Below are 27,522 nucleotides of genomic sequence, written 5' to 3' on the forward strand. Positions count from 1 at the left end.
ATGGGATTAAATATCTCGGCCATCATACTGTTAATGACTTATCAGATGATAAGGACATCAACAGAGAAGAATGCTCAAGCTAATATGCTTGCATGTAAATTTGGCATGTGTTCTGTTAATGTTAAGGTAGCTTTATTTAAAGCATTCTGTACACCACTATATACTACCCACTTGTGGCGGTCTTACAGAAAAAGGAACATGCGGAGACTGAATGTAGCGTATAATGATGGCATGACACTGCTTCTAAAACAACCAAGATGGTGTAGTGCTAGCCAAATGTTTGTTAGTGTTGGTGTGCCTACCTGTTCTGCCTTAATAAGAAATCTTATTTATCGATACATGTGTAGAATGTCAGTCTCAGAAAACAGAATTAACAAGCTTTAGCCCACATTGATTTCAGCTCTGTCAGGTATACATCTAGAATATGGAGACACTGGCGCTCCTGTTTGTATATTACAGGTGAAGGTTGTTGACCTTTTTATTCATTTATATGAATTGTACAAATTGTACATATGGTGACACAAAAGTGTGTGAAATTCGATGTAGTATACACACTAGGCGGCTAGGTGGTAGTGTGAAGCACTGCCACACAACACCACCAAGTCTGTGCGCCTGCGTAGAACCTTTCTTCTACTTCTACTTCACAACAAAAGCTGACAATTTTGTCTGGACAGACGAGGAGGTGGAGTTATTGCTCCAAACAACTTTTTAAGCCAAAAACGCCGTCGCTGATAAAATATTTTTACATTTTCACCTGCAAGCGTATTTGTGTAAACAGGGCCTAAAACAGTGTGGTTTTACTGCAGGTTCCTAATTGTGGCGGATAGTTAAAAGTTCAGAATTCGGATCGCAAATCGTGTTTGGCACATCCCATTTATCTCTTCCTTTGTGTCTGACCAGACCACCCCCCAACATGAAAAACACAAAACACAAAAATGTTCATTTGTTCAGTGGTGTGGCCAACAATGTGTTGTCTACATTGATTGTTCCACACACAGCACTTGAGTAGAACAGAGCCATTATTAATGTTATTAGTAACACCTCCACCTTTACTTCTATGACAAAATGTCTGCCATTAAAAAGGCCTTTGTGCAAAAAAAAAAGCATACATTCAAATTGTCAAACTTTTCCCAAATTCTAATGTCTTTAATTTAAGTATTATAACCAGCCAGTTGTACCACATTCATACAAGTTTAAAATTGATATAACCCTTGGATTTGGATTTGATAATTGAAAGACAGTTTTGAGGTTTTGCAAACACCAGCCTCCAAAAGACCAAAACACAAGGAGGCGTCTCTTTGAAGCATAGATGAAGAGAAGCACAGAGCAGCTTTGCTGTTGCTGCAGAACAAAACAAAAACTTCACAGGGATGTCTCCCGTAGAGTAATGTAGGTTAAATGAGTGCTGCACTCATCATATAGCCATTGAATGCATAAGACATTTATCCTTGGCCTGAAATATTTGTTTTTTAAATTGTTTCATGACAAGCCAAAAAAAAAATCATTTATACATTGTCATATTGGCTCAAGGTGTTGCAAGTTAATTTGATTAGCACTCAACAAAATGGATGAGCTTTGCTTGACTGCAGGCTGATATGATTAGATGTGAAACAGCAATTTGTTATCCTGAAATTACCTGAGGATGGACTAAACTGAATTAATCATCAAATCCGCTTAACAATAAAAGAATAACATGTTTAATCTTACAGGGAGTGTTTGTCACATTACAGCTCTAGTCTCACAAGCGTTTAGTAAGATTTATAGTGTTAAAATGTATTTCAAGGACATAAACAAGCACTTAATAGTGGTATGTATTAACATGAAATTGGTTTAATTCCACTCACAGATGTAGTAGTACTCCTGTCCAACGTGGAACTCGTAGCCCAGCGAGAAGGCGCTGTAGCGCTGGAACTTCTCAGAGAACTTGATGGGCGCGTGGGGGGCGTGGGGCCGGTTACACTCCCACCTCTTGAAGCCCAGCTGGGGGTCGCAGTTCCTGTAACCGCGGTAACTGACCATGTAGAGGATGTACTGCTCGCCGGTGCCCACCATGCGCTGGCTGTCATTGTAATGAGGGCAGTAGATGTCCAGGTAGTCGTTGACGTTCACCTGCATTGTGTAGCCCTCCCTACGCAGACTGGACACACAGAGAGAAAGTGTAAACCGTTTTTTTAGACAATAAAAATAATTGCATTTTTATGAATCTTTACAGGCACATTCAAACGAACTAGAGTCAACACATCCTTATTGGACATGTTCTTGATTGTTTCCCCCCAATAGAAAAAAAAAATGTTTACAGAATTTGAGGGGAAAAACTGCTTTTGCCTGCCAATGAGATTTTTAGTATTATGTCTAAACTGCCCTTTGAAACTAATAAAAACTTTATCAACCTTCTTCTTTTTCTTCACTAATGAATAACAATACATGCTATTTATATAGTGCAACTCATGCATTGGATGCTGCTGCTCCAGTGCTTAGAAACACACAAATTAATTAACATGTACAACACACAGGATAACATGCACTACTTTTATGTGCAAACAATGATGAACAGTATCCATATTCTTTTAATAGTGCATTTAAAAACCAGGTCATTTCAAAAGTGAAAACTTTATTAGTACTCCACATATATTACACTCAATATTTTCAACTAAATACTAGCACACATATTTAAATATGTTTACAGAGTAGCACCTTCTCCAATGGCACACACACACACACACACACACACACACACACACACACACACACACACACACACACACACACACACACACACACTATTTGTTGTATTTTATCATAGTTAGCATGAAGTTCCACATTTAGCATGAACACTGTTAACTGGCTCTAATTCCCAATTGTGTGTGCAACATTTTTGGGCCTTTACACAACACTCACATACTCACTGCAAAGACAACATAACACCACACATCATTGTAAGCTATGCTGTGTTTCAGATGGATGCATTTTAGCTTGAATGTTCACCTGGGGTCAAACAAGTCTTTGCGTGAGAGTTATTGAGTTATTAATAACACAAAGCAGGTGTGTGTAAGAGTGTGTGTATTTGTGGCTGCAGGGCTGCTGCATGCAGAGACTGCGAAGCTGGCTCTTCAGTATAGACTGAAGGCCCCAGGGCCACAGCTCCTTCTCCTGGTGTCAGCGCAGCATTGTCCCCTAACCCCAGTGCTCGTACATCAACCTGAGCGCAACGTTGCGCTCACGTCAGCCGTCAACATCTTTGCCACGTCCCCCCCCAAAGCTCATATATCAGCGTCAACCCCAAAAAAGACTGCTTGACAGGAAGATAAGGTTTGAATCTGTGTCTGTGTATGTGTGTGTAGGTTGTGTGACAAAGTGAAATAGATTCTTTCCTGACATCCAAAAGCCCCCTTTTTCTCCCAATCACAGACACGGGCCCATATCTGTGTGACAGAGACAGGTTGTAGTTGTAAATCATACACACACAGACAGACACACACACACACACACACACACACACACACACACACACACACACACACACACACTCAGATGTTATAGTGGTGACATCATAAAATCACAAGGGGGCAGCAGTGTGTCATCCTCAGCCTGGTGTTGCCTCTCTCTTTGCCAGTTCTAGGTCATGTCTCAAGGGGGATTATTATTCAATTATTAAATGAAGATCGAAACACTGTTCCCAGTGTCTCCCTCTCTCCATCACTTCTTACCGCTCTCTTCAAATCCTTCCTGAATTTGTCTTTCTCCCCCTGCTCTCCATTTCTCTCATCTCTTTCTTTCAGACTAACATGAACGGAAGATTAATTGCTCAACATTCATCCTTTGCTCTCTTCCTCCTCTCCTCTCCACTCCTCACTTTCTCTCATTACATCATTTACTAGCCTATAGAGGATATTACTGGTATAAAAAAGTGTAAAATGCTTCAAGGGAACTATATTTATAGTGAATGCAAAAGAGAGAGGGGGAGGGGGAGAGAGAGAGAGAGAGAGAGAGAGAGAGAGAGAGAGAGAGACAGAGAGAGAGACAGAGAGAGAGAAAGAACACAAGTGAGGGATGAGTTTAGTTCCACCAGGGAGGTGTGAATGCAAATTGAGTAAAAGAGTAGAGAAAGCCAGAATAGAGCAGACAGAAAAAAGAGGCGGTTGGAGAGTTTTACGCAAAACAAAAGAAATGCAAGTTCTCAGAGATGAAGGGATAATGGCAGAAAAGAAAGTAAGGGAGAGGGCAACTCGGAGCATCTTGAGTAATCTGAAAGTAAATCACTTCTCTAAGATAAAAGCTGGCTTTAGGATTCCCAATGTGTATATGTGTATATGTGTGTCTATGACTGCATGTGCACCTGCTTTGGTGTGTGTGTGCATTTCTATGTGTGACCTGCCAACCTTTTATATTTGATGGAGTGACTTCTTTAGGGTGTGTGTCTCTGACATACACACATGTACACAGATAAAATACAAAGAAGTGGTGATTCACCATAAGTGTGTCTTAACAGCAAACACCGCACTCCGTCAATTGTACGGCGTAGTTTTTAGTCATTTTGTAAAATCTGGGGCAAGTGAATAAGAAAATTGCAGTATTGGCTATTGGCTTGGCTATTTACAGTTTTTCTCAGTCGCTTTGGTACATTTCTCGAATCATCCTCGACATTTGCAAAAGAGTAAGTGCATTTCTCAAAACAATTCGTACAAATAGCAAAACATCATGGATTACCTGCAAAAGCCAGTCTCTTGCTCAAAATCCTTAGTTCTTCTCTCAAAAGTAAATATCTGTGTCAATGAACATGTCAGTGCCATCAGAATGACAAGTCCTTGTGTCATTGTGTACGGATAAGAGGGATGTTCTGATGTAAACTATGGCTAAAGTTTTGATGACAATTATTGTAAATTGTTACAATAATTTGTAATAATTTACTAAGGTAATAAGGTTACACCTTAGTGTGTGTGGGAGTTTGATTGCAAGAGACTGGACAAGATTCACATTTACGCTTTTACTGTTTGTGCTGTAATTTGTTGACAGACCATGTCATTGCGATACAGAAAGGAAAAGACAGCACAGTGCTGTATGAATTACAGTGCAGTCTTCCTACACCTCCTGACATTCCTGTCTGTTGGGCCACAAATTCTCATCCACATCACAATGAATATCTTCTGCGATGCAGCGTGGAAAGAATCTTTTAGTGTCTTATCCAGCCTCTGCAGGCATCTGCTGTGATGTCATCACACGCTGCATCCATGGCAGCCAGAAGGGTCATCTGTGTATGTGGCTGGCGATCATATACTTTCCATCTCCATGCTGAAAAAGAATTCCTCAATGGGGTTAAGGAAAGGGTGAGAGGAACTCCATCAGCATCCTGTTGTGGGCCGCAAACCATTGCCTGATGATGTTGGAGCGATGGAAACTGACATTGTCCACACTTACTGTACTGTATATCACTATACAATGTTGTACTGTTTACTGTGAGGTACAGTTGCTGCATGCTCATACATGTTTTCATGTTCATATGTCCTCAGCCTCTTCTGACTGTTCCTCTGTTTTGCCTCCCAACTCCTCTGCCACGCAGCCTCACTCCTCTTCCTCTTCTTCTACTCTCTGGCTGTTGAACCCGTCCAATTCCTTGTCCTTCCATTGTCAGACATTGTAATATTGTGTTGTGCTCCAGCTATATATATATACTTGCCAGTTGATGGTTCATGAGATGCACCTTCGTTAGAGAAAGTCAAGATTCACCTGGGAGCAATTTACCAATTCAGGACAGATTTAGAAAAAAAGTCTAATGGAAATGTATAGAAATATGCTTGACATATTATGACAACTTGTTCAACCATTTTGCATGTAAAGACTTATGCTATGAACTAATGCCTAAATGTTGTGGTGGCTGAGACTACTCAACAGAGACCCATCATAATACATTTTGATCAACATGACATAAGCAATTGATAATGTAGGAAACAGCAGAGAATTGTACATAATCATTTGCATGGATGTACCAAAGCATTTGCAACTTGTTCAAAGAAATGAGAAACTGCTTTTTTGATGTGCACAAGTGACACAATGATGTGAAGATTGAACAGGTAGTTTTGAGAATTTCAATTCTGATCTGAGAAATGTACCAAAGCGACTGAGAAAACTGTAAAAAAGGCGGGTTTGTGCAGGATGTCCCGTGTCGTGCTTGTGACAATTATGTCAGTGTTCTGCAGAGTTTTAACTCCACATTCCAGTATCAGCTCAGCTCGCTTGGACTCTCACGGAGGTGGCACTACCAACAAAATAAGCAGGTACCAGGTACTATCCACAACTTATGCAAGCAAGTCAAGTTGAGTAGAGCTGTGGCGTACCATGCAGTGGAAATACAGCATATGACCACATTATGCTTTCATTTCAGAAATATCAGAAAATAGAGTGAGAGTGAGTTTGTGTTGAAGAGAGCATGTTTTGGAGACTTAATGGTATTAAAAGCATGATTTTAATAATTCCCGTGATGTCTCATTTGTCTACAATGACATATTAAATGTGCATTAAGTGACCACAAATGTTGAACACCCTGTACAACATAATGTAATCCAATACAACAGTCCAGAAATATCCCAATCAGTTCCACACAGTAATATACACAGATTTTAAACTGAAAAAAGAGCCCTGGTATTGGATTGGTATTTGGTATTGGCCAGTACACAGAATCTAATTGTCTGAATGAGTGACAGCTAAGTTTATAAATATTAGAAAAACTTTTCAATATAATACAGTCCAACTCCATACCATAAACCGAACCATAAAGTTGAGTCACAGTCAGTTTTATAGTAAAGTAATATTTACTCTCCTGGCATTGTATTGTATTTCATTGTAGGTGGGTTTTTTTTTCTGGTCACACATTGTCAACATGGTTTTACTCCTAATGTTTTCAACCACAATGGTACATGTGCTGATGTGTACAGAGACAATTATGCTATAGAAAAAAATAGGCTCTGTGACAATGATAAAAAGAATAAAAGAACCATGAACTTAAGTGAAGCAGTGGGCTACAAACTGTCTGTTGTGAATGTGCCCTTTTCGTTGTGCAAAGTTGGTGTGACAGCCCCATACCAGTCACGATTGTATTCTTCCTTCAGTCTGCTTCAAGAAAAAAGAGAATGCAATAAATAGTAACATTTTTAAAAACTGTTTTTGTCAGGGTTTTGGTATTTTGTGGTGTGTATTATTTTTGTAGTCGGTTTCTGTTCTGTATTGTGCTTGTTTCCTGTTTTATTTTGTAGTCTGTCTTGTCTCCCTTGTCTTGTCTAGCTTTCTTCCTGTCTTTGTTTGTTTCCCGCCTTTTTTGATTTGTTCCACCTGTTGTGTCACCTGCCTCTCGTTCCCTCGTTACCTTGTGTATTTAGCCTCTCTGTTTTCCCTTGTCTCTCGTTGGATCATTGTTTTGTGTCTGGTTTCTGTTCCTGTCAGTACGTCGTAGCCTGTTCAGTTGTTTCTGCCTGCTCCATTTTTGGACCGCCTTTGGTTTGCTCCTTTTTGTATTTAATAAATCCTCGTGCTCATTACTCCTTCGCCTGCTCTCTGCATTTGGGTCCACCATCCTCGCTAACCATGACAGTTTTCCCTAAGAATCGTGAGAGATATCCACTCTGAGGAAACCATGATTCTCATTTTATTCCAAAACGGCTACCCTTTTTTTATTCCCTTTTATTATATTGGAGTTTATTGGATAGTAATGCTCCCTGAAAATTCCAAATAAAGAGAGATGGAAAGACACAGCGATACAGAAAGTAAGAGGTAGAGTAACTTATGAAATGTCATGATGTGTTGCTTTCCTCTGCTCTCTCCTGATGCCTCCCTTTCATTTTGTGTTGGATCACCACTAATTTCCTCCTTTGTACATGACACCTGGTTAGTTGAAGCTGATAGCAGGGAGAGCAGAGAGATGGAGCGGGATGTTACTTCAACAATAAAACTCTGAGGAGCAAAGCAGAGGCTTCGATGAGCAAAATGGAAGGGTGGAGAGAAAGATGGGAGGGTTTATAGGATGATACGAGGAGTAGTCGGGGGTTAAAAGATGCAAAGTCTGGCCACCAGGGAGCGGAGGGTGACAGCGGGAGGGAGCAACAGCTAAGAGCAAGATCAAAGTGGGCCTGGATCAATGTCACTACTGTAAAATCACATGAGAGTGTGAGAGAGAGGGAGAGAGAGAGAGAGAGTATGTTGCCTATATAAATCAGTTGTGGGCAACACAATGCCACAGAGTTACCCCCTGCCTGCCTATTATCTGGCTGGCCTGTTGGAGCACCGTACATCAATAAAACACTTTGACAGTAAGAGCAATCATCCCTTTTTGTAACAAGAGCTTGGTGGACCAGATTACTCTGCTGTTCTCTGTTGGTAAAATGGCTGACCCTGTAGAGAAGGGGGGACCCTGAGGCGGGCTGGAAGCTCAAAGATTTAAGCAAGTGAGTGTAGTTTTCCCTTCCACCATGACAGCGTCGTAGCATGGTATTACACTGAATACATATCATGTTTTTGCAACAATAGCACATTGGTCGATATAACAAAATAATAAATAAATATGACAACGCCAAAATCATCCATGTGTGCCCGGTAGATTATTTACATGGTGGTGGTCAATCTGTGATTCTGTGCAAACATAAGTTGTATTGTCTGAACCAATCAGAATTGTCAATGTGAATCTGGTGCTCTAGCTTAATATTCTAAGCTGGGAAATGTTACTCATTTAGGCACATTTTGCACATGGCTTATTAAAACCTCTTGTGATGACAGGCCAGCAAATTTTGCAAAGAAAAAATCTGTTGCCACGGAAACCAGAGGGAAATGCATAACACAACAATCAGCCAATGAGAGACTTAGCTACCATCAACCTAAATAAGAAGTTTGAACTTGCTGAAAATTGTTTTATCACATAATCTGTGGATTCACATAGTTTCATTAATAAGATCTTTTTCACAATAGACATTTTGACATGTGACAGTAGGAAAAGCACAGGTGTAAATAATAACATGAATAATGGCCGAGTTCCACTTAGCTTCTTCAGTTTCAGGTCCTGGCATTGTTCATGCTGGCTCACTGCCTGTCATTGCTACAATTGAAATGAATAGGGTCATCGTTAATGTTATCAGCTTTTCCTACTTAAAATACCTAATTCATTTTTTATTATAAAGGAATGCAAGTTTTTTTTAGAGCAGTTCCAAATGAGCAGCCATGAGTTCCTCACATACTCAGTGGAAGTTGTTACTTGTCTCACCTACTGCTGGTTTATGTATTTAATATAACATGTCAATCCAAACAACCTTCATAAGGGTAGCTTACATAACAACAAAAATCACAAGAGTTCCATATATAGATGCTATGTAATGTGTAGGTGTTTAATTGCCAATTATGATGAATATTCTGCTCATTTGCCTTTATTTATTTATTTACCTTTTATCTATTACATAACTTCTGACACTGTGCTGGATGATGTGTGTTTCATTCACCCAAGTAAGATTGTCTAATGTTATCTGACCTAACATAACCTTGTAAGACTTATATTAAGTCATTTAAGACTTAAAAATACAAAACATTCCTCAGAGATACTTGACCTTTTCAATTACTTTCTCATGAGAGATAACTCTAGCTGTCAACAGTGAATGCTAACATGTTAGCATGGAACATCTCAGGAGCTAGGGCACACATGGACATACGGTTTTTTTTATGCTTTCCAACTACTAACTGCACAATGATGAAAAGTAGAGAACCACAGGTGGCTGATTGGGTTACGAGGGTGCCAAAATAAAAAAATATGCATGCCAATGTATATCAAGGTTAAAAAAATTCAAGGGAGACACAACTGATGGGTGAAAGGTAGGGCTGGATTAAAACTTGTCCAGCAATGTTACAAATGATTGCCAATCAGGACTTAAAAGCTCTGCTTCTCGAGGACAGAATTTTTAATCCCATCTCAGTTCGGTACAGAGATGCTAACATTGTGCGGGAGGACTCCAATCAGCCAGCAGAGCGGCAGGTATAATTAAATGGCTCCCCCGTTGAATGGAGACTCCCAGAGATATGTAGCATCAATGAGGCCCGTCAAACACAGGCAGGAGTCCTTCCTACTGTATCCTCTTCCCACTCCCTCTGCTCTGCCTCTCTCGTTTGTCTCCTTACCTCCATTTCTTCTCACTTTCTCTGTTCCTGTCTAAGTTTGGCTTTCACCTGAGAGGAAGCATGCAGACAATAGTATTTTAAAAAAGAACTTGTCACGTTGTGTGTATATACATGCCCCTTAGTGATGCCTTCTATTTCAATAGTGGTCAACATTAAAGATATTGACATGTGTGACTGCTGGTGAATAAGAATACCATGCTTCTCTTTTATCATCATCAGCCTCTTTTTACTCTTTTCCCCTCCATCATGGAACATGCTTGTTGGTGTGTGTGTGTGTGTGTGTGTGTGTGTGTGTGTGTGTGTGTGTGTGGTGGGGGGGGGTCTGATAGGGTGTAGTAGTTAGGTGGGTTCTAAATTCTCCCCATTGAAATCAATACCTGTCTAGAGTGTGTCCAACAGACTGGAATATGCTGCCTTCTCTCAAGGCCGCCACACACACACACACACACACACACACACACACACACACACACACAGTCCTGCCCTGCAGAGGGATGGTTCATCATTGGTAATTGATCAAAGTATTACAGCTAACAGGGTTTCTTGCCAAGCGGCCTCACACGCAGCACTGACATGATCCCTTAACACGAGCAGCATTCTCCAAATCGCTCTTTCTCTTTTTCCACCCTTTTCAAACATCATCTACCTCGTTTGCTCCATTTTTCTGCTCATGTCTCGCTTCTCTTGAACTCTTAAGCACTCTTTCTCTTTCCTCTCCTCCTCTCCTTCCTCCATCCATCATCTTCTCCCTCTCTCTTCCTCCCTTCCTCTCTCTGCCTGTGGATATTGACTATGTGGTGTGAGAGAAAGAGTGCTCCGGCAGCACGAAAACCTAATGGCAGGCGTTATTAGCCCTTTGAACTGAGCTGTCTCGTTTTCACACAGAGCCACGTTTTACCGACACACACCTAAGCCATTATGTGTACGACGGGCATGTTCTCCTGTGCATACATGTTTGCAATCAATCATTCATGCTTTATTTTGTGTTTTTTTGTCCAAACACACATGTGACACAGATGGATGAATGTGAGGAAATTACAATGAACTGCATGAAACAACAGATGGCAGAACACATGCAGAATACGGAGACAAAGGGAAAAAAAGCGAGAAGGAGAGGAGATCAGAGAGGGGCGGATAAAAGGATGAACGACAAGAGTGGGAAGGAGGAAAGACAGTGCACTTCGATTAAGAAAAATGTTGTTCAACCTGTGAATGAGACCGGGACTTGTGGTCTTTACCTTAATTTGCGTGTTTATTGATTTTGTTTTCAACTTTAATTCATCGTCCATTTCGCAACTATCCCACTCAGCCTATTTTACGCTCCAAAGGGTTTCTTCACTTTAAAGCTTCTTCTACCTCTCAAGTGTCGTTCACCAAGAATCTGCCAATACCAACCAATCTCTCCCTTTTATTCTATCACTTTGTTTCATCAATCCTTCCTGGGCCGCTCTATCTCTCTGTTTCCCAGCATCTCCTGCTGTCTCTGTTCCCAAAGCCCTTACATGAGCAATAGTGATCCCATCAGACACTGGGCCAGCAGAGGCAAAGAGACACGCACAGAAGAGAAAGAGAGTGTACGTTCCCTAAGCTCTCCCATGATTGATAGTGATCCTGTCTGATGGCTGTGTATAGACTCAGCACTCAGTGAGACATTACCCTCTGACCCAGCTATTGATTCTCTGCATTTGCTGCCCCAAACACACAACACTAGTCCTGACCCTGCCCGCACAAAAACCAAACAAAACCCCACACACAGACACACACACACACACACACACACACACACACACACACACACACACACATACACACACACACACACACTCGTCTGTGTGTACAGTCCTATAGATTGATAGTTTGGCGGTGTCCTGTGAAACCTGATCAATCTGCTGCATAACAATCATTCTCCCTGCCTGCCTCAGCCCACTTCCTGGCCGAGTCACATGGCACCCGTGTCCCGCTGACTGATGTGTTTGGGTCAGGGTCTGGAGGCTTGAATATCAGGGCTGCAGGGAAAAGAGCTCCAGAGCTGGGATAAACTGTTCTCAACAACAACAACAACATTACTCAGATCTCTCTCCTGAGCCACATTACTGTAAATAAGGGATCCGGGGCAAGAAAACAGTGCTCGCCAGACAGAAGGATAATGTGGAAAGAGTTCAATTCAATTCAATTTTATTTATAGTGTCAAATTATAACAGAAGTTATCTCAGGAAACTTCACAGATAGAGTAGGTCTAGACCACACTCCCCCAAGAGCATGCATTTGGTGCCACAGCAGCGAGGAAAAAACTCTGTTTAACAGGCAGAAACCTCGGACAGAACCTGGCTCTGGGTGGGCTGCCATCTGCCTCGAAGGGAAGGAGAGAGAGAGAGAGAGAAAGAGAGAGAGATTGACAGCAACTACAATGTACTGTATACTTAACCTATAACAATTATAGAAATATGTCTCATAATAATTATAGCAGTGGGTATAATGGAATGACATGATGAACAGTGGCAATTATAGTAACAGTAAAGATAGTAAAAATTACTACTAATAATAATAATAGTCGTATTAGCAGTGGGTACGGAGCAGGACCATGGCAGCATCCACAACCCCAATCCATGTGCCACCACAACCGTAGTAGTGCCATCCATCAAGCAGACCTGGGTTAGATACCATTTGCTAATAAAGAATTATTAGAAAATGGTCTCTGTTTGCACTTGTTTTAACCTACTTTAACCTACTGCAAGCTACTAAAGAGACTATTTAAAACTCACTTTCTTTTTGTCTGTGCTGTAGCCAACTGTGTGTGTGCATGGCCAATTTGGCTAATGTAAGAAACAAAATCCTCTATTAAGCACTTCAAACAGGATAAAACAAAAGCTCTGAATGATTTGCAACCGCTATTTGACCCATGTTCAATATCACAGACAAGTTCAACACGGAGAGGATATTTTCGCCATTGTGAATCCAAGGAGGCGAAGCCAAAAAGAAAAGCGAGACAGAGAGGAGTGCCAACTGAGCCCCAGCCTAATGGGCTTCCAAGACAAAACCACAGCTGGCTTTCAACATTAGTCTCCATGACGACAGAAGAAGCCCTAGCTATGGAGCTATTGTAGCAAAAAAAGGGGCTACAGGGGTTCATTGCTTTGTGCAAAAAAACCATCTATCCCCTCTTTATCCACCATCTCCCCTCTGTCTCTCTAATGGCTAATTAAGTACCACTTGTTACTATTCAACATTATCACAAATCATCAGCTATTACTGTGTCAAATTCTGTTTCACACCATTTTCAGGAGGAGATTGTCTTTTGTATCATTTCAGTTTGGCTGCAAAACGAACAAAGAATTAAGGCTAAAAGCAGAGGGGGAAAGCAGGGGTGTGTTACTAAGGGCTACAGGCAAAATTTGGATTGGTCATGTACTGTACGACCAGCTAGACCTTCAGGGCTGTGAGACTTCATGTGGATACTGGAGGGGACATCCAAAGGTAAAATAAGGAGTGAAGTGAATATTTTATTAAAGTGTATATCCTGTTACATCAGTTACATTACTAAAAAAAAGCAATAAAAGCTTCTATTAACTAACCAAATGACAAGCTGCATGCTTATAATTCATCTTTTAAACCTTTTAATTTGCTCAGAAAGAGATAAAACACACAACAAGGGCAGAAAACAGAGCAAGCCCTTACGTTTTCAGGGCAAATAGAAGCTATGCTCTCAGGGTACAACAGATGGATAAAAACACACACACAGACACACACACACACACACACACACACAAAAGGGCAGCGAGGAAAATAGCAGACTTGGTAGGACAATCAGGCATCAATATTAAATCTTTAAGTGTTTAAATGTGTCTGGGTATTCTTGTCAGATAGAAGATGACATCTCAAGCATTATGGAGGTTCTATTAATGCACTGTGATGTGGAGAATTAATTCAATGTATCCACATATACTCGATCACAACGGCCTGAAATTAAAGCATGCCGATTGAGACACAATGCTAATCTAAGCGAAAAGTTACAGATGCAAGTGTATAAAGTATTAGTCCTGCTATCTTCAATTATTCCTCTTATCCAGGCCTGAGAAATGTTTCCAGAGTCAGCCCAGCATAATCTGTCCCTCACACTCCATTAAATTACCTGTCAGAAATGTACAACTCTGTAAAGCCTGTATGAGTCAATACAAACAATAAAACATGAAAATGGACAATGATGAAAATGGAATAATTTGCAAAGACACGTATTTAGCTCGAGGCCATGCAACAACAGAACAAATGCTGGATCCTTGCATGGCAATTAAAATCTAAGTAAAGGGAGGTGTAGTTTAAGGAAAACTTTATGCACATTTGGCTTTAGATCCTGTTGATTTGTGGGTGTCAGTATTTCATGATGTGGCTGACGCTCTCCACTGAACATGAGCAGACTCTGTCAGACTCAACAGTCTATCAGTGGAACACCCCTCTCCCGTTTCCCTCCCCTCTCTCTCTGTCTGTTTCTCCCCCACTATCACTCGCTCTGCCCTACTCTCCTCTTCTGTCTCTCCATCCTTATCAGTGTCCTTCCATCCGTCTCTCGTTCAATTTTTCATTTCAGGTTCAATCTTTTTGACATCCTCTCACTCCTCCTCCGACAACACCTCTCCCTCCCTTTCTGTCTTCCTCTACTGGCCTGTCAATCTGTCGTCCCCGCCCTCTCTCTCTCTTTCTCTCTCTCTCTCTCTTTCTCATGAAGTTAAAATGCCTCCCCATGTGGTGGCGACCTGTCAATCATTATAAGACAGTCAGCAAAATGTGCATCCATGTGGACCTTGTGGATGGGGCTTTTTCCAAATGCATCTGAGAACATGTGTGGTAAAAAAAAAAAAATCAGCGTTGTCATCCATGGGATGTTTTCCGAGGGAAAGGAAATGTGCACAGATATCTGAAATAATGTATCTAATTTTTTTCATGTTTACAAGCAAACAAGCCACTCACAAATACATAAATTTGATGTGCACCTCTAAGCAGTTTCGTGAATTTGTGCATGTGAAATGCGTCAGTGGAAGGTGACAAACCAACTCTGACAAAGTGTATCATGGACTTGACAAAGCAATTCCACTATGCCAAAAAAGGATTTCCCCCCCCCCCCCCATCTGTGTTTATGTGTGGGTGTTCTGCATGTGTCTGTGCTCACACTGCACCTTCACTGTGACTTACTGCTTTAATTTAGGTGGTAATTCACATAGACCTTTATTTTTTATTATTTTGGCAACATCTTCCGCGCTAACTGATCATTGCTTAGCGTAGGTGCTTTTGCCCTGCATCTCAAAGTAAATAAACATGATCCTTTTACTGAAATATTACACTAAAATATGAAACTCTGTGATGCCTTCTTTTTTTATTGCACTTTCTTTTGATAAAGTTTGACTCTTTTGTAGGTTTTGCTCTTTTATTTCATTCTAACTGTTGAGCTATTCATCTGTTTATTCCAAAACAAACTGCTGCTGCTGCCGGAAGCATAAAAGACATCACTTTCTGTGTGCCTAGGGGTACTTCTTAAGAAAGAACAGGAAATGAAAAAGGTATCGGCTGAATCACTATTGTGGTTTATAAATGGAAAGAAGCAAAGTTAGCACTTATATCTATAAGGATACCGTAGGTTATTACTTTAACTGTCCGTTACACTGAGTGACATGCACCAGTGACAACAGCAGTGAATTATACAGCGGGTGGCCATGGGTCCATTTAAAATCTGACATTCCATGTGGGACATTAAGGTTTTTGGATTTGTAGTTGTCTTTCGGGATGGGTTTTGAAATGTGTTGTATTTTTTGTACTTGGGCATTTATTCAAAGGGGACAAAGCAGTGGGATGTGTATATGAGCTCTCATAAAGTCAGCCCACGTCCCAGTGCAACATCCTGGCCATATAAGCAATGCCTGCTCTGCTCTGCTTTGCTCCTGGAATATGAAATATGCATGGACCATAAAGAGCATATGGACCATCCATCTCAATATCCGCTACACCAAACCATCAAAAAAGATCATTAAAGCTAACACACACAGGCTGGCTCACACACACACAAACACACAAAATGGCACATAAACATGCACTCCCACGTTGTGCATAATGGTTTATCAGTTTCAGAGCCAACTTTCTGCTGACAGAGCACACGCAATAACAGGCAAAGACATGCGCGCACTCAAATGGACACACACACAAATGCACATTTAGGAAAGAGAAGAGTTAACATTTGTGCACATTTGCTCACTTCACATTTCTAGTCTTAATCTAAATACATTACAAGCAGCTGCCACATAATAATAACAGTGAAAAATAGTCGACACATAGGGAAACATGAACATATGTCTTTGTTCCTCTCTATCTAACATGCACACACGCACACACACACACACACACACACACACACACACACACACATACACAGAAAAACGCACACGTGCCACACCTCCATGCTGTCACTTTGTCTATATTTTCTTTACCATGCCTCTGTCAGGCTCTGTCACTATCAGGCTCTCTGGCCCTCCACTGCAGGGTATTAAAATTTAATACCAGACTCACACTGAGAGAGTGAAAGAGAGAGAGAGAGAGAGATAGACAGATAGAGAGAGAGTCAAAGTCACAGTGACAGTAAATCAGAAAAAGACCGACTCATGGCCAGTTGGTTTTGCCGACTACAAATGCACGGATACAGAGCAAAGTGAGGGAAACTGTTAACAGTGCAGCAAAACAAAGGAGGAAGGGATGAAGGGATGGACAAAAAGTGAAGGTGAGAAGAAGAAGAAGAAGAAGAAGAAGAAGAAGAAGAAGAAGAAGAAGAAGAAGAAGAAGAAGAAGAAGAAGAAGAAGAAGAAGAAGGTGTATATAAGGGGAAAAAAACAGAATGGCCCAGGAAGAGAGTAAATTCTTATTCACTCAAATTATACAGAAATGACAACTTAAAACTCAGACTTCCACTAGGAGAAGCATCTGCACTCTTTCTCTCCATCCCTCACCCTCTCTCTCGCTCCCCCCCCCCCCCCCTCTCCTTTCTCTCACATCTCTCTAATCTCTTTCTAACTGCACTGTGTCAGCAAGGAGTCTGACACTAAGTCAGCGTCATATTCTATCATCCATGCAGACAGAGACAGGAGCAAACAGGACAGCTACAAGACGGGCTTCATCTTTATCTTATCTCTTTACTCCTTCAGCCCTTCCATCCTCATCCCTTCATCCCACTTCCCCTAAAACTTGTCAGCCCAGGTGCAGCCGACATCAATCTGCTAATGGCCACTACTCTCTTGTTGGTTCACACTGTGGCCTAAAAAGCCCATTCCAGTTGGTGAAAAGCGCTCATATTATTTGTACGAATGAGGAAAGAATGAGAGTTGGAAAAAATGTGTAGTATGTGTGTACTCTTCAGGTTTTTCTGACTGCCACCTTGTTTTCACCTTCACAGTAGAGGGGCAGAAGTTGGGGAAATTCAATCTTTACCTACAGGTGTAATAATTTACTTCTTTGTGTGTAGAGGTGCAAAGTTGGAGGGGAGTATTTTTCTCCACTGACGATTCCCATTTCCTACATGGAGTGTCCTGGATAATTTAACAATAGTATATGTTTATTATTATAGCCAACAGCTGAGAAATCATGTTTTTTTCATTAATTTGGTATGGCTCTAAATACTACAGTACCCATGAGCCTCATCTGCTGTTGCTATGGAGAAGAAGCTAGTCAGAGGCATGTAGTCAGAAAGCTTTGACTACTGCACCACAGTAGCCAATTCTACTTAAAATTGATCCAGAAAGTAAAAGTAAACAGCTGAATGTAATTTTAGAAAAGAACCGTTCTGCAAAGAACCAACTAAAATTCGCTTTGCATTTCTGTCTGAATTAATCATTAGCCTCCTCATTAGCAATGTGCACAGCTACATTTCAAGCTCGGTGACTGACTGGATATTGGAAGTCGTAGTTGACTTTGTCTCCTGACAATTTCATGTACAAAGGCTGTTAGATTTACCAGATATTTTCTAACTTAGTGTTCATGTTTTGTACTGATGATTCAACTAGGAGAGATTCAAGCCCACCCAAGCTGCTCGTCACCTAACATTTTCTTGCATAAAATAAAAGGACTTATACCTCTGGAAACCTGGACGACCAAAATATCTCCTCCTACTACACAACTCTATTTCACAGAGTTCTCCTCTGGGATACAATACACCTCCAGTTTGCTCCAGTATACGCTCCGTGTACTGGATACTGCCCAAAATGTGAATGCAGGAATACTCAGGGACTGTCGTTGGTATTATCGCTGCCTCCTGGTTTGAGATTTAAAAATATCTCTTTTGAAACCAGATGTGCCACCTGCTCACCTCAGCTGCTGTGGAGCTCTTTTGACAAACCGACTCCCTGCCTTGTTAACAGCACTTTGATTCAGCCAATTTCAGGAATATGAAAACATGCTGTCATGTCTTGGGAGGCCATTGTTGTGCCTTTGTGAATGGCAGTGTGTGTGTGTGTGTGTGTGTGTGTGTGTGTGTGTGTGTGTGTGTGTGTGTGTGTGTGTGTGTGTGTGTGTTCGTGTACAGCTGGCTAAGGATTGATGCAGTATGAGTCGATGAGCATGTGTGTGTACACCTTCACAGATGTATGTGGGTGTGAAAAGAACACAAACGGGCACAGCTGACATTACAAAAAAACACATAAGAGCAATGAATCAACAGTGTTTTACTTTTTGACGTTTTCGTCCCCTCTGGCAAGGACTTTCTCCCTCGCTCACTGTCCTTACTTCCCTTCAAACACAACTTGTTTTTCAGTTTGTGCCTCTGTTTGACATCACCTGTTCCTCCCGTCTCCTGCACCTCTCCGTCCTGCCTCTCTCTCGCTCGGTCGGCCACTGCCAATCTATCCAGCGTAAAGTCGTAATCCCTTTCCCTTTTTCTCTCCTGTCGTTTACTTCCCTCTCTATCTTAGTAATTATCTCTCCGCTCTGTCCCCTCGTCGCACCCCCTGTCATCCATCTATCTGCCTCTATGTAAAATATCTCCATCTGCTTTCACTTTCATACTCCATTTTTCATTCCCTGCCCTCCCTTATCTCACTGGACTGACCCCTTCATCTCTCCCCTCTTTCCCTCCATCCTTCTATCTCTCCTACTCTGATCAGCACCCTCCTTCTGCTGGTCTGCATCCATCTTTCCATCCCTCCTCCCGGTCACGGGCTGATTGAAATTCAAACCCAAGCTTTATTTGTCGGTCCGTGCGGTCGGCGATTTGCTTAGCTCACGTTCCTTTCCGAGGCCGTGGAGGTTGTAAGCAATCTGGTGTTGGGTGTACTGAGAGAAGATAAAGAAACATCAGAGGCAGCGGCCGGCGACTCGTCCATCCATTAGTTTGCTGTAATGTTTATCATTGCCACTGAGCTAACAGCAGCGGCAGCTCTGAACTTAGTCTCTCTGAGGCTGAGTTAACTCTCTCTAAATGCTTCAACACACGTGCATTTAGCTCCCTAACCGAGGCATCTGTGTTCCTTCCTCTCCCTCTGCCACCTCCATCTACTTTCCTGTCTGACATTTTCTGCTGCAATGTGTTCATGCCATAATTTTCCCTTTCTTTTTCTAGTCAGAGGTACAGCAATGTGAATCAGACACAATGAGAAGAGGCAATGATGATGGTCAACATTTGTTGAATGTGGAATGTGCATGTACAGTGACAGTGTTGTCAACATTGCCTTTTAAGATTCAATATTATCTGCAATTTGGTTCATCAAACTGTGCCTGGTCTTTGCATTACAGTAATGTGACTGAGGTGATTTGAGTGTTGCGACCCCCACATCATAACCCATTACTATCAAGTTATTTATTCTACAATATGAATAGAAATGTTTAAAAACAAATTTAAATCCATATACACTATACAGATTCTTAGTTAAATTTCCAGAAAATGTTCCAGAGAAAATTAATTTGCAAATATTTTTATTTAATCAATTAATCACCTTACAAGTCATTTTTCAAGCAAACTGCAAACACTGTACACATTGTAAAACGGTCGCAGTTTGAAACACATGGTTAACGAATTGAAACAAAACTACTTGGTTAGGTTTAGGAAAAGATCATGATTTGGATTGCAATGTGTATGTTTGTAAAGTTACTTAAGTTACATACGTAAATTAAGTATGTTACGCATGTTACGTAAATTAAGTACGTTACGTAAATTAACTTTGTGACGTAAGTAAATTAGGCATGTTAGTAAGTCAAAATAAGTCAACTTTGACTTTTGGTTTCTCACGGGACAGGAACAGTGGCCTCCTGGGTAATGTTTGTTTGACATATCATCACCCTGACCTCCTCCCTATGCACACTTTGATTAGACACACATTTGTGATACATCAAAAACAAACAAAACCCGGGACAAAAATATGTTTTCCCCAAAAATGTAATAGAGAATGCAGTTCAGTTGTATGGGAACGTAATTTTTAAGAGACATGGCTGTTTGGACTGTCTGCTCTGAACACCTTCTAAAATTGGAACAAATGAAGATGAAGCTACATTAGCTGTTAAAGTGCCCATATTATGAAAAAATCACTTTTTCTCGGATTTGGGGTGTTATGTTGTGTCTCTGGTGCTTCCATACACATACAAACTTTGAAAAAAATCCACTCATGCTGTTTAGAGTGAGATACAGTTTCTGAATGTGTCCTGCCTTCAGTCTCTGGGTGAGCTGTTCAAAATCGGCACGGCTTGTGACGTCACAAGCCGAAACGAGCAGGCTAACCGCAACCATTAGCTCGTAGCGTTAGCATGCTAACGCTATGGCTAACGCTATGGCTAACGCTAGCATGCTAATGCTAGCATGCTACCTCGTTCTCAATAGCAAAGCACTGCTACAACACACACAAGTTCACCATAATCTACAAAAGAACTACTTACATGTGCGCCCTCATTTTGAAGTCTCCCAGCTAATCCTGCCTTGTAACTGACCAAAGTTGTAGAAACAGCCTTTCTTTTACTGTCTATGGAGCTAGCTAGCTGACATGATCTACATCTGAGCTACTGGGCATGTGCAGTGCAATCAAAGATAGTACAGAAGAAGAAGAAGAAAAGAGGTCTCACTCTGTAGCTAAAACAGAGACCAGGTGAAAAGAGGAGCTGCAGCAGTGAGATAGAGCACTGCAGTACAACACAAATATGGTGTTTTTTGAAAATTAAACCATGTAAACCTATTCTGGTACAACCTTAAAATACAATTATGAACCTGAAAATGAGCATAATATGGCTGCTTTAAAGAAGAGATGATAAGCAGATAGTGTGTGTGTGTGTGTGTGTGTGTGTGTGTGTGTGTGTGTGTGTGTGTGTGTGTGTGTGTGTGTGTGTGTGCGTGTGTGTGTGTGTGTGCGTGTGTGTGTGTGTGTGTGTGTATGTGTGTGTGTGTGTGTGTGTGTGTGTGTGTGTGTGTGTGTGTGTGTGTGTGTGTATGTGTGTGTGGATGCATGTACGTGTGCGTTGGGCAGGTAAGAGAAAATATATTTATTTGCTAATACGAGCAGCAGACAGGTTACAGACACATTTGCAGGTGTCACAGCTGCTCCTGCAGGCTGACTTGTCCTCATATGTGTATGCCTACGAGTGTGTGTGTAGGTTTGTGTATCCATGTGAATTTGTCTGGCACGTGTGTGCGTGTTATCTGTGTGCGTGTGAGACTCTCATGCGCAGGACAGCTGCTTCAAAGATGGCAGTGTGAGCTTTTTTTCTGTCTCTTTAATCAAAGTGCTTCCCTACAGCTTGGCCTGCCAGACAAAACCAAAGTCAGCCAACATTGGACGGAGAGAGAGAGAGAGAGAGAGAGAGAGAGAGAGAGAGAGAGAGAGAGAGAGAGAGAGACACCTGTGGGTGAGAGGCCATGAGGTCTGTTTCTGTCTCTGGTGCAATGTGATGAAACCGGCAGTCAGCCAATCAGACATGACGATGAGCCAACCAGGGAATAACCTGCAGGTCAGCTAACACACACACTCACACACACACACACACATGCACACACAATCATCCCCATGTGCTTGTTTGAATCGCAGCATTGTTCACTGAGGTCTAAGCAGACCTTTTCTTGATATCAAGTGTTGCATGTAGAAAGTAATTGGATTGGTTGTAATTGGTCGTGGTTGGCTAGTTTGAATAGCAAATGCTGGCTTTGCATAAACACACAAATTAAATCATTGTTTATGCTGTGTGTCTGCTTGTGCACATGCCACCGTGTCACTGTTGTATCGGTTTGTGTGCTGATTGCAAAAACAGACCCTGAGTTACATGTTCCTGCTCAGATGCTGGTGGTGAAATTGGCGAAAAAAGGAGGAAGGGTGAGTGACGTGTGAAACAAAGGAGCGAGAGATGGAGGGAGGACATAAGGGTGGTCAGGGAAGGAGAAAAAGACCAGAGCGAGAGGTCAGAGAGGAAATGAAGGGGAGGGGGACTGTACTGGTGTTTCCAGCAGCATATACCTTCAAGCTTGGCTAATACGCTGTATGTGTACGGGTGTGTGTCTGGCCCTTTGACTGAGGCAATGCTCCGTTACAGTGACTCATACGAGCTGTAACAAGGAACAGATTGCTGTTCATTTATATGTAGCAGGCATTTGTGTGTGTGTTATACCACCCTGGTGACTCTAAAGGTCTTCTACATGCATGTTAATGCAGCAGCAGACGGTCCAGATACGTGTCTCACACACACACACACACACACACACACACACACACACACACACACACACACACACACACACACACACACACACACACAGTGTTGTCTTATGAGAGACTAATAATAGACAAAGAAACTTCAGAGGTGTAAGAAACACACAACACTTTGGACCTCCCACTGAGTATGAATGTGCAGTGTCAGCCTTCATGTCTCTGCCTTCCCTTTATTACTCCCTTGTCTCTCGCATCTCTCTTTCTCAACTTGTTTATTTTCCTCTCTTACTACCTCACACTCTCTCCTCCCTTTCTCCCCCCCTCGCACCACGCCTCTCTCCCTGCGCGGCCGTTATGGCAGAGAGGGAGAATGATGTCACGCCATCATGTCTTCCCAGCGCAACTGTGCCTATATGATGTTGTTTATACATCTCACTGCGTTTCTCGCCGCCCATTACAGAGGGCTTAATGCACCATTTAACAATGACGTGACAATGCTACTATACAGTATAGTATTTTGTGTGTGTGTGTGTGTGTGTGTGTGTGTGTGTGTGTGTGTGTGTGTGTGTGTGTGTGTGTATGTTAGCAGTGAGAATACACTTGTCCTGTCTTTACATAACCACTGTGCAAGGAGCAAACTGGGGCAGCCAGAGAGAAAACAAAATTATTACAGTGTGTGTGTTTTGGCTTTTGCATACCCTTATTTCTGTGTCTGTGTGTGTGTGTCAAGGGTCAAAAGGACGTTTTAAGGCAAAAATGATGTTTTAAGGCAAAATTGTTTTAAGATGTTTTAAGGCAAAAACATGCTGAAGAAGAGGAGAGAGGCAGACAGGCAGTCTGGAGAAAGAAGCAGAGGAAGGAGCGATTTGGTTTTTGACCTCTGCCACACTCCAACATCCAGCTGGTGTGCTGAAAACCAATCAAGACCCTCGGTTATCAAGGACATTTCAATTGGTTCTCAGAGGGTAAAGCTTTCCAGAGCAGCCCAATGAGAAAGACACACAACTGCATCCTGTGTGGACGTCATTAATTGGAATGTGTGTCGCATACAATGGCGCTTGGCTGAGCAAAGACATCCCACTTAACAAAAATATATTGGCGTTTTTTCATTACATGGTACCTGCTCGACTCGCCTCGACTCTACTCGCCTCGCCTCAACTCGACACACTGTGCGTCCGTTTTCCATTGCAGATTTTAGTACCGCCTCAGCATGGCTGGTCGTTATGTCGTATCGATGCACACACCAGCGCACAAGTATAAACATCAGGCCACTTGAGTTTGTTTTACAGTTCTGTGGAGGCTCCGCGCAGAGCTTTCGCCGTAGCCTGTGTAGCCTATGTAAAAGTGGCCTGATGTTTATACTTGTGCGCTGGTGTGTGCGTGGAGCCGGCCATGTGTGTGTGTACGTAGGGTACGGCGAAAGCTCTGCCGGAGCCTCCGCAGAACTGTAAACAAGCGGCGCCGCAGTAAACTACTGTGACCTAACGCGACAAACACACAGCATGTCGAAGGTGTGTGTTGCCAGAAGACACATTTTGTTTCAAATGAAGCTGGAGGCAGCAAAAAAAAACAGCTGGCTAAACTGATTAAAAATAGCGGGTTTGTTCAGGACACCCCCGTCTGTCGCTTTCACGTCACCTTTTCGGCTCGCCTCAGCTCGCTTGGAACCTCGACTGAGGAGGTACTAAAAAAAGTACCTGTTAGCAGGTACCAGGTACTTTTTTTCGTAAAACCAAAAAAGGCGAGTAGAGTCGAGGTGAGTCAAGCTGGTACCATGTAATGGAAAAGCGCCATATGTTGCACTGACTCCACTGTCTCACTTTGTAACCTTACATTTCTTCCTGGCCTTGTAAGTGGGAGGAACTAAGGAGAAAGGAAAGGATGCAGGTGAAGGAAGTTTGGAAGCATAAACTGGGAATTAAAAAGAACCCAATGAAAGGCAAGCAGCGGAGAGAAGGGAGGTGGTGGGTATAGTGTAATTTGTTACTGTTTATTAGCATTGTCCCTTTCATTGGACCATGTGCAATTTCACATTTTGCTGGTTTTTTTTTATTCTCCAGTGACAGTCTTCTGCTGGTAACCGAGCACGTTGATGGGATCCACACAGGTTTAAAGGAAAATTCCACCTTGTTTGCACATTTCTCATTTTCTGCAGTCTCTTGCAATACTTGTGATTGCTTTACAGTGCTTTTGTAACGTAGGTGGTTGTAGCTTAGTTGATCTTAGGCTTCTCCTGTCTACATGACAGTTTTTCAGCAACATCTTAAACTCTAGATTGCTTCCCATTTGTGTGGAATGTGACATATTCTCTCTTTCCTTGACCAGCACATTGCTTTGGCTTGTCTATAGATTTCAGGTGTTAGCTAAAGCTTTTCCTGAAGGCAGACTCTAAACCATCTTTTGAGATAAACAACAGATTTGTTTTTTTCTTAATTTGCAATTTATGCATCCTTGCCTTCTCTATCTTCCTTCCCCCTGCCTGTGGCCCTGCAATAAATTGAGGTCCACCATATTTTTAAGAGACGAAAGAGAGGAAATCAGACTAATAACAAAACACAAACTTCAGTTCAGATGTTCTGTTTTTGCAGTGTAGTGTTGATATTCACTCTTCTGAAGCAAATCCGTGTTGCCTGGTGCCAGTGTGCTGATGCAACACAATTATTTGGCTTCTCATTCACACTGACTGATTACCTTCACTGACTGAATTAGACGTCTCTAAGGATTTCTGTGCTGTTTGTAATTGAATGGGAATTAATGAGCCTGAGAGGTATTGCAAGGAGTACTTAAAAATGTATTTAACTATGCGTATTAAAACAGAATTAACAATAAATGGATGAAAAATGAGAAATAGAAAAAAAAACTCTGATCACATTGGAATCACACTTTAAGTGCCTTGCTGAAGGGCATAAAAGCAGCGTTTGCTAAGTGAGAGGCTGTGTTTAGACCAACATTAGTACTGAGTGAAGAAATCCAAAACAGGTAGCTGCTAGCCTGGCCCTGTCCAAAAGTAACAACATCTTATGTCTTGTGTTTTTGCACAGATTAAACAAATCAGATTTAGCATGTTAAAGAGTTTTAGAGGTGCTAGTTTGTTACCTTCGGAAACGGGCAGGCTAGCGGTTTCCCCCGGTTCACAGTCTTAATGCTAAGCTAAGGTCTGCTGGCTGTAGTTTCATAATGAGTAGTATCAATCTTCTCATCCATCTCTCAGCAAGAAAATCCCTAATCCCAAAATGTCAAACTATTCCGTTAACGTGGTGCTGTTTTTGGTCGCTGGTTAGTCAATCACTGTCCCCTACTATTTGTCGGACTGGAGACTAAAAACCAGCAACCCTCCAGCCTTAAAGCCAGTCTCTTCTCACTCAGCCTAGGTTACTGCAGCTCCTATGTCATTAAAAAAAAATGAATATCACTCAGCAGGTCGCTGTGTTCTCCTCCATATTTAAAGACTTTATCAGGATCATTATTCAGGAAGTAAAAGTTAAAAACTGATGAATAAGGATTACGCTCTCTGCCATTCTGTGACAGGGAGTGGCAGTCATTAGTAAGAGATATTAATAGACAGCCTATTAGCTTAGGTCGGAGCTTTGTGTCAGACTCTGTTACAGTTACACTGACTTTCTGTCTCCCTCCTCTGCTTCTCTCTCGCTTCATTGCCTCGCCCCTCTCCCTAACACATCTCCGTCGTCCTCCTTCACCCAGCTCCAGTTTATCACTATCTTGACTCATGTATGCCTCTTCTCTCTTCCTTCTCACACTCTTTCTCTCTCTCGCGTTCGAACAATGGCCCTCTCTGTCACTTTACTCACTCACAGTTCTCCTTGCTACAGGCCCAAACCACTTCCCCACAGCGTTTTTCTGTTTTCCATCATTTCATGCTCTCCTCTCTTTTCTCACACTCACATCACGCTATTTCTCACCATAAATCCCCAAACCACAACCCCCCTTTTGGTCGCCAAGCGTTATTTAAAAACACACTCTCAACCCACTCCGACCCCTCTTTTCCTAGGTCTTTGGTGTTTTTTGCCCCCAACGTCTCCTCCCAGGCAGCGTGGCAATGGTTATGTTTAGGGTTAAGGTTAGGGTTAGCTGCCTGGAAGGCGCCGTTGGAGGCAAAAAACACCATTGAGACTTTTCCTATCTATCTCTCTCATTCACTTTAGCCATGACCAAACACATGCAGATATTGTTTTGGTGCCAAACAGGCTTCCATCCACACTTGCATTGTTCAAGTCTTTTTTGTAAAACTTTGCCATGTAAGCTGGGGGGGAAAAAACCCAGCTAAATCTCGTCTTCATCCATCTCTTTCAGTTGGCAAACACAAAATTGTACCTCCACTTTGGGTGCCTGGTTAGCTCACCTGGTAGAGCAGGCGCCCATTTATAGAGGTTTACTCCTCAACGCAGTGGCTACAGGTTCAACTCTGCCCTGTGGCCCTTTGCTGCATGTCATTCCCCCTCTCTTGCTCCCCTTTCATGTCTTCATCTGTCCTATGGCCTAAAATGCCCAAAAAAACAATCTTAAAAAATTGTACCTCCACTTTATCGTCTGGTTTTCAAGGTAATACTTAGCAGTGATCGAAGGTCATAAATGCTACCTGTTGCTACCAAGGCATGAGTTAGGGTTTGATGGTTCCTGTGCAGCTTTAATGACACCCTCAATCAAATCACACTATTTTATATTTGTGCATCGTCTGACAACATGAATGTAAATGTGTGTCAATAACACACCTGTT

At 41.9% G+C, this 27,522-nt stretch overlaps 1 protein-coding gene across 1 annotated transcript in view; it reads right to left on the reverse strand.

Annotated features, from left to right (window-relative positions):
• The window catches only part of efna3b (ephrin-A3b), a 60,351-nt gene that overhangs the window by 9,027 nt on the left and 23,802 nt on the right, over positions 1–27,522 (reverse strand). The window contains exon 3 of the mRNA XM_031299314.2: positions 1,845–2,137. Coding sequence (XP_031155174.1) covers positions 1,845–2,137 — 293 coding nt within the window. The remainder of the gene's footprint in view (positions 1–1,844; positions 2,138–27,522) is intronic.

The sequence above is a fragment of the Sander lucioperca genome, chromosome 10, assembly GCF_008315115.2.
Source record: "Sander lucioperca isolate FBNREF2018 chromosome 10, SLUC_FBN_1.2, whole genome shotgun sequence".
Lineage (NCBI taxonomy): Eukaryota > Metazoa > Chordata > Actinopteri > Perciformes > Percidae > Sander > Sander lucioperca.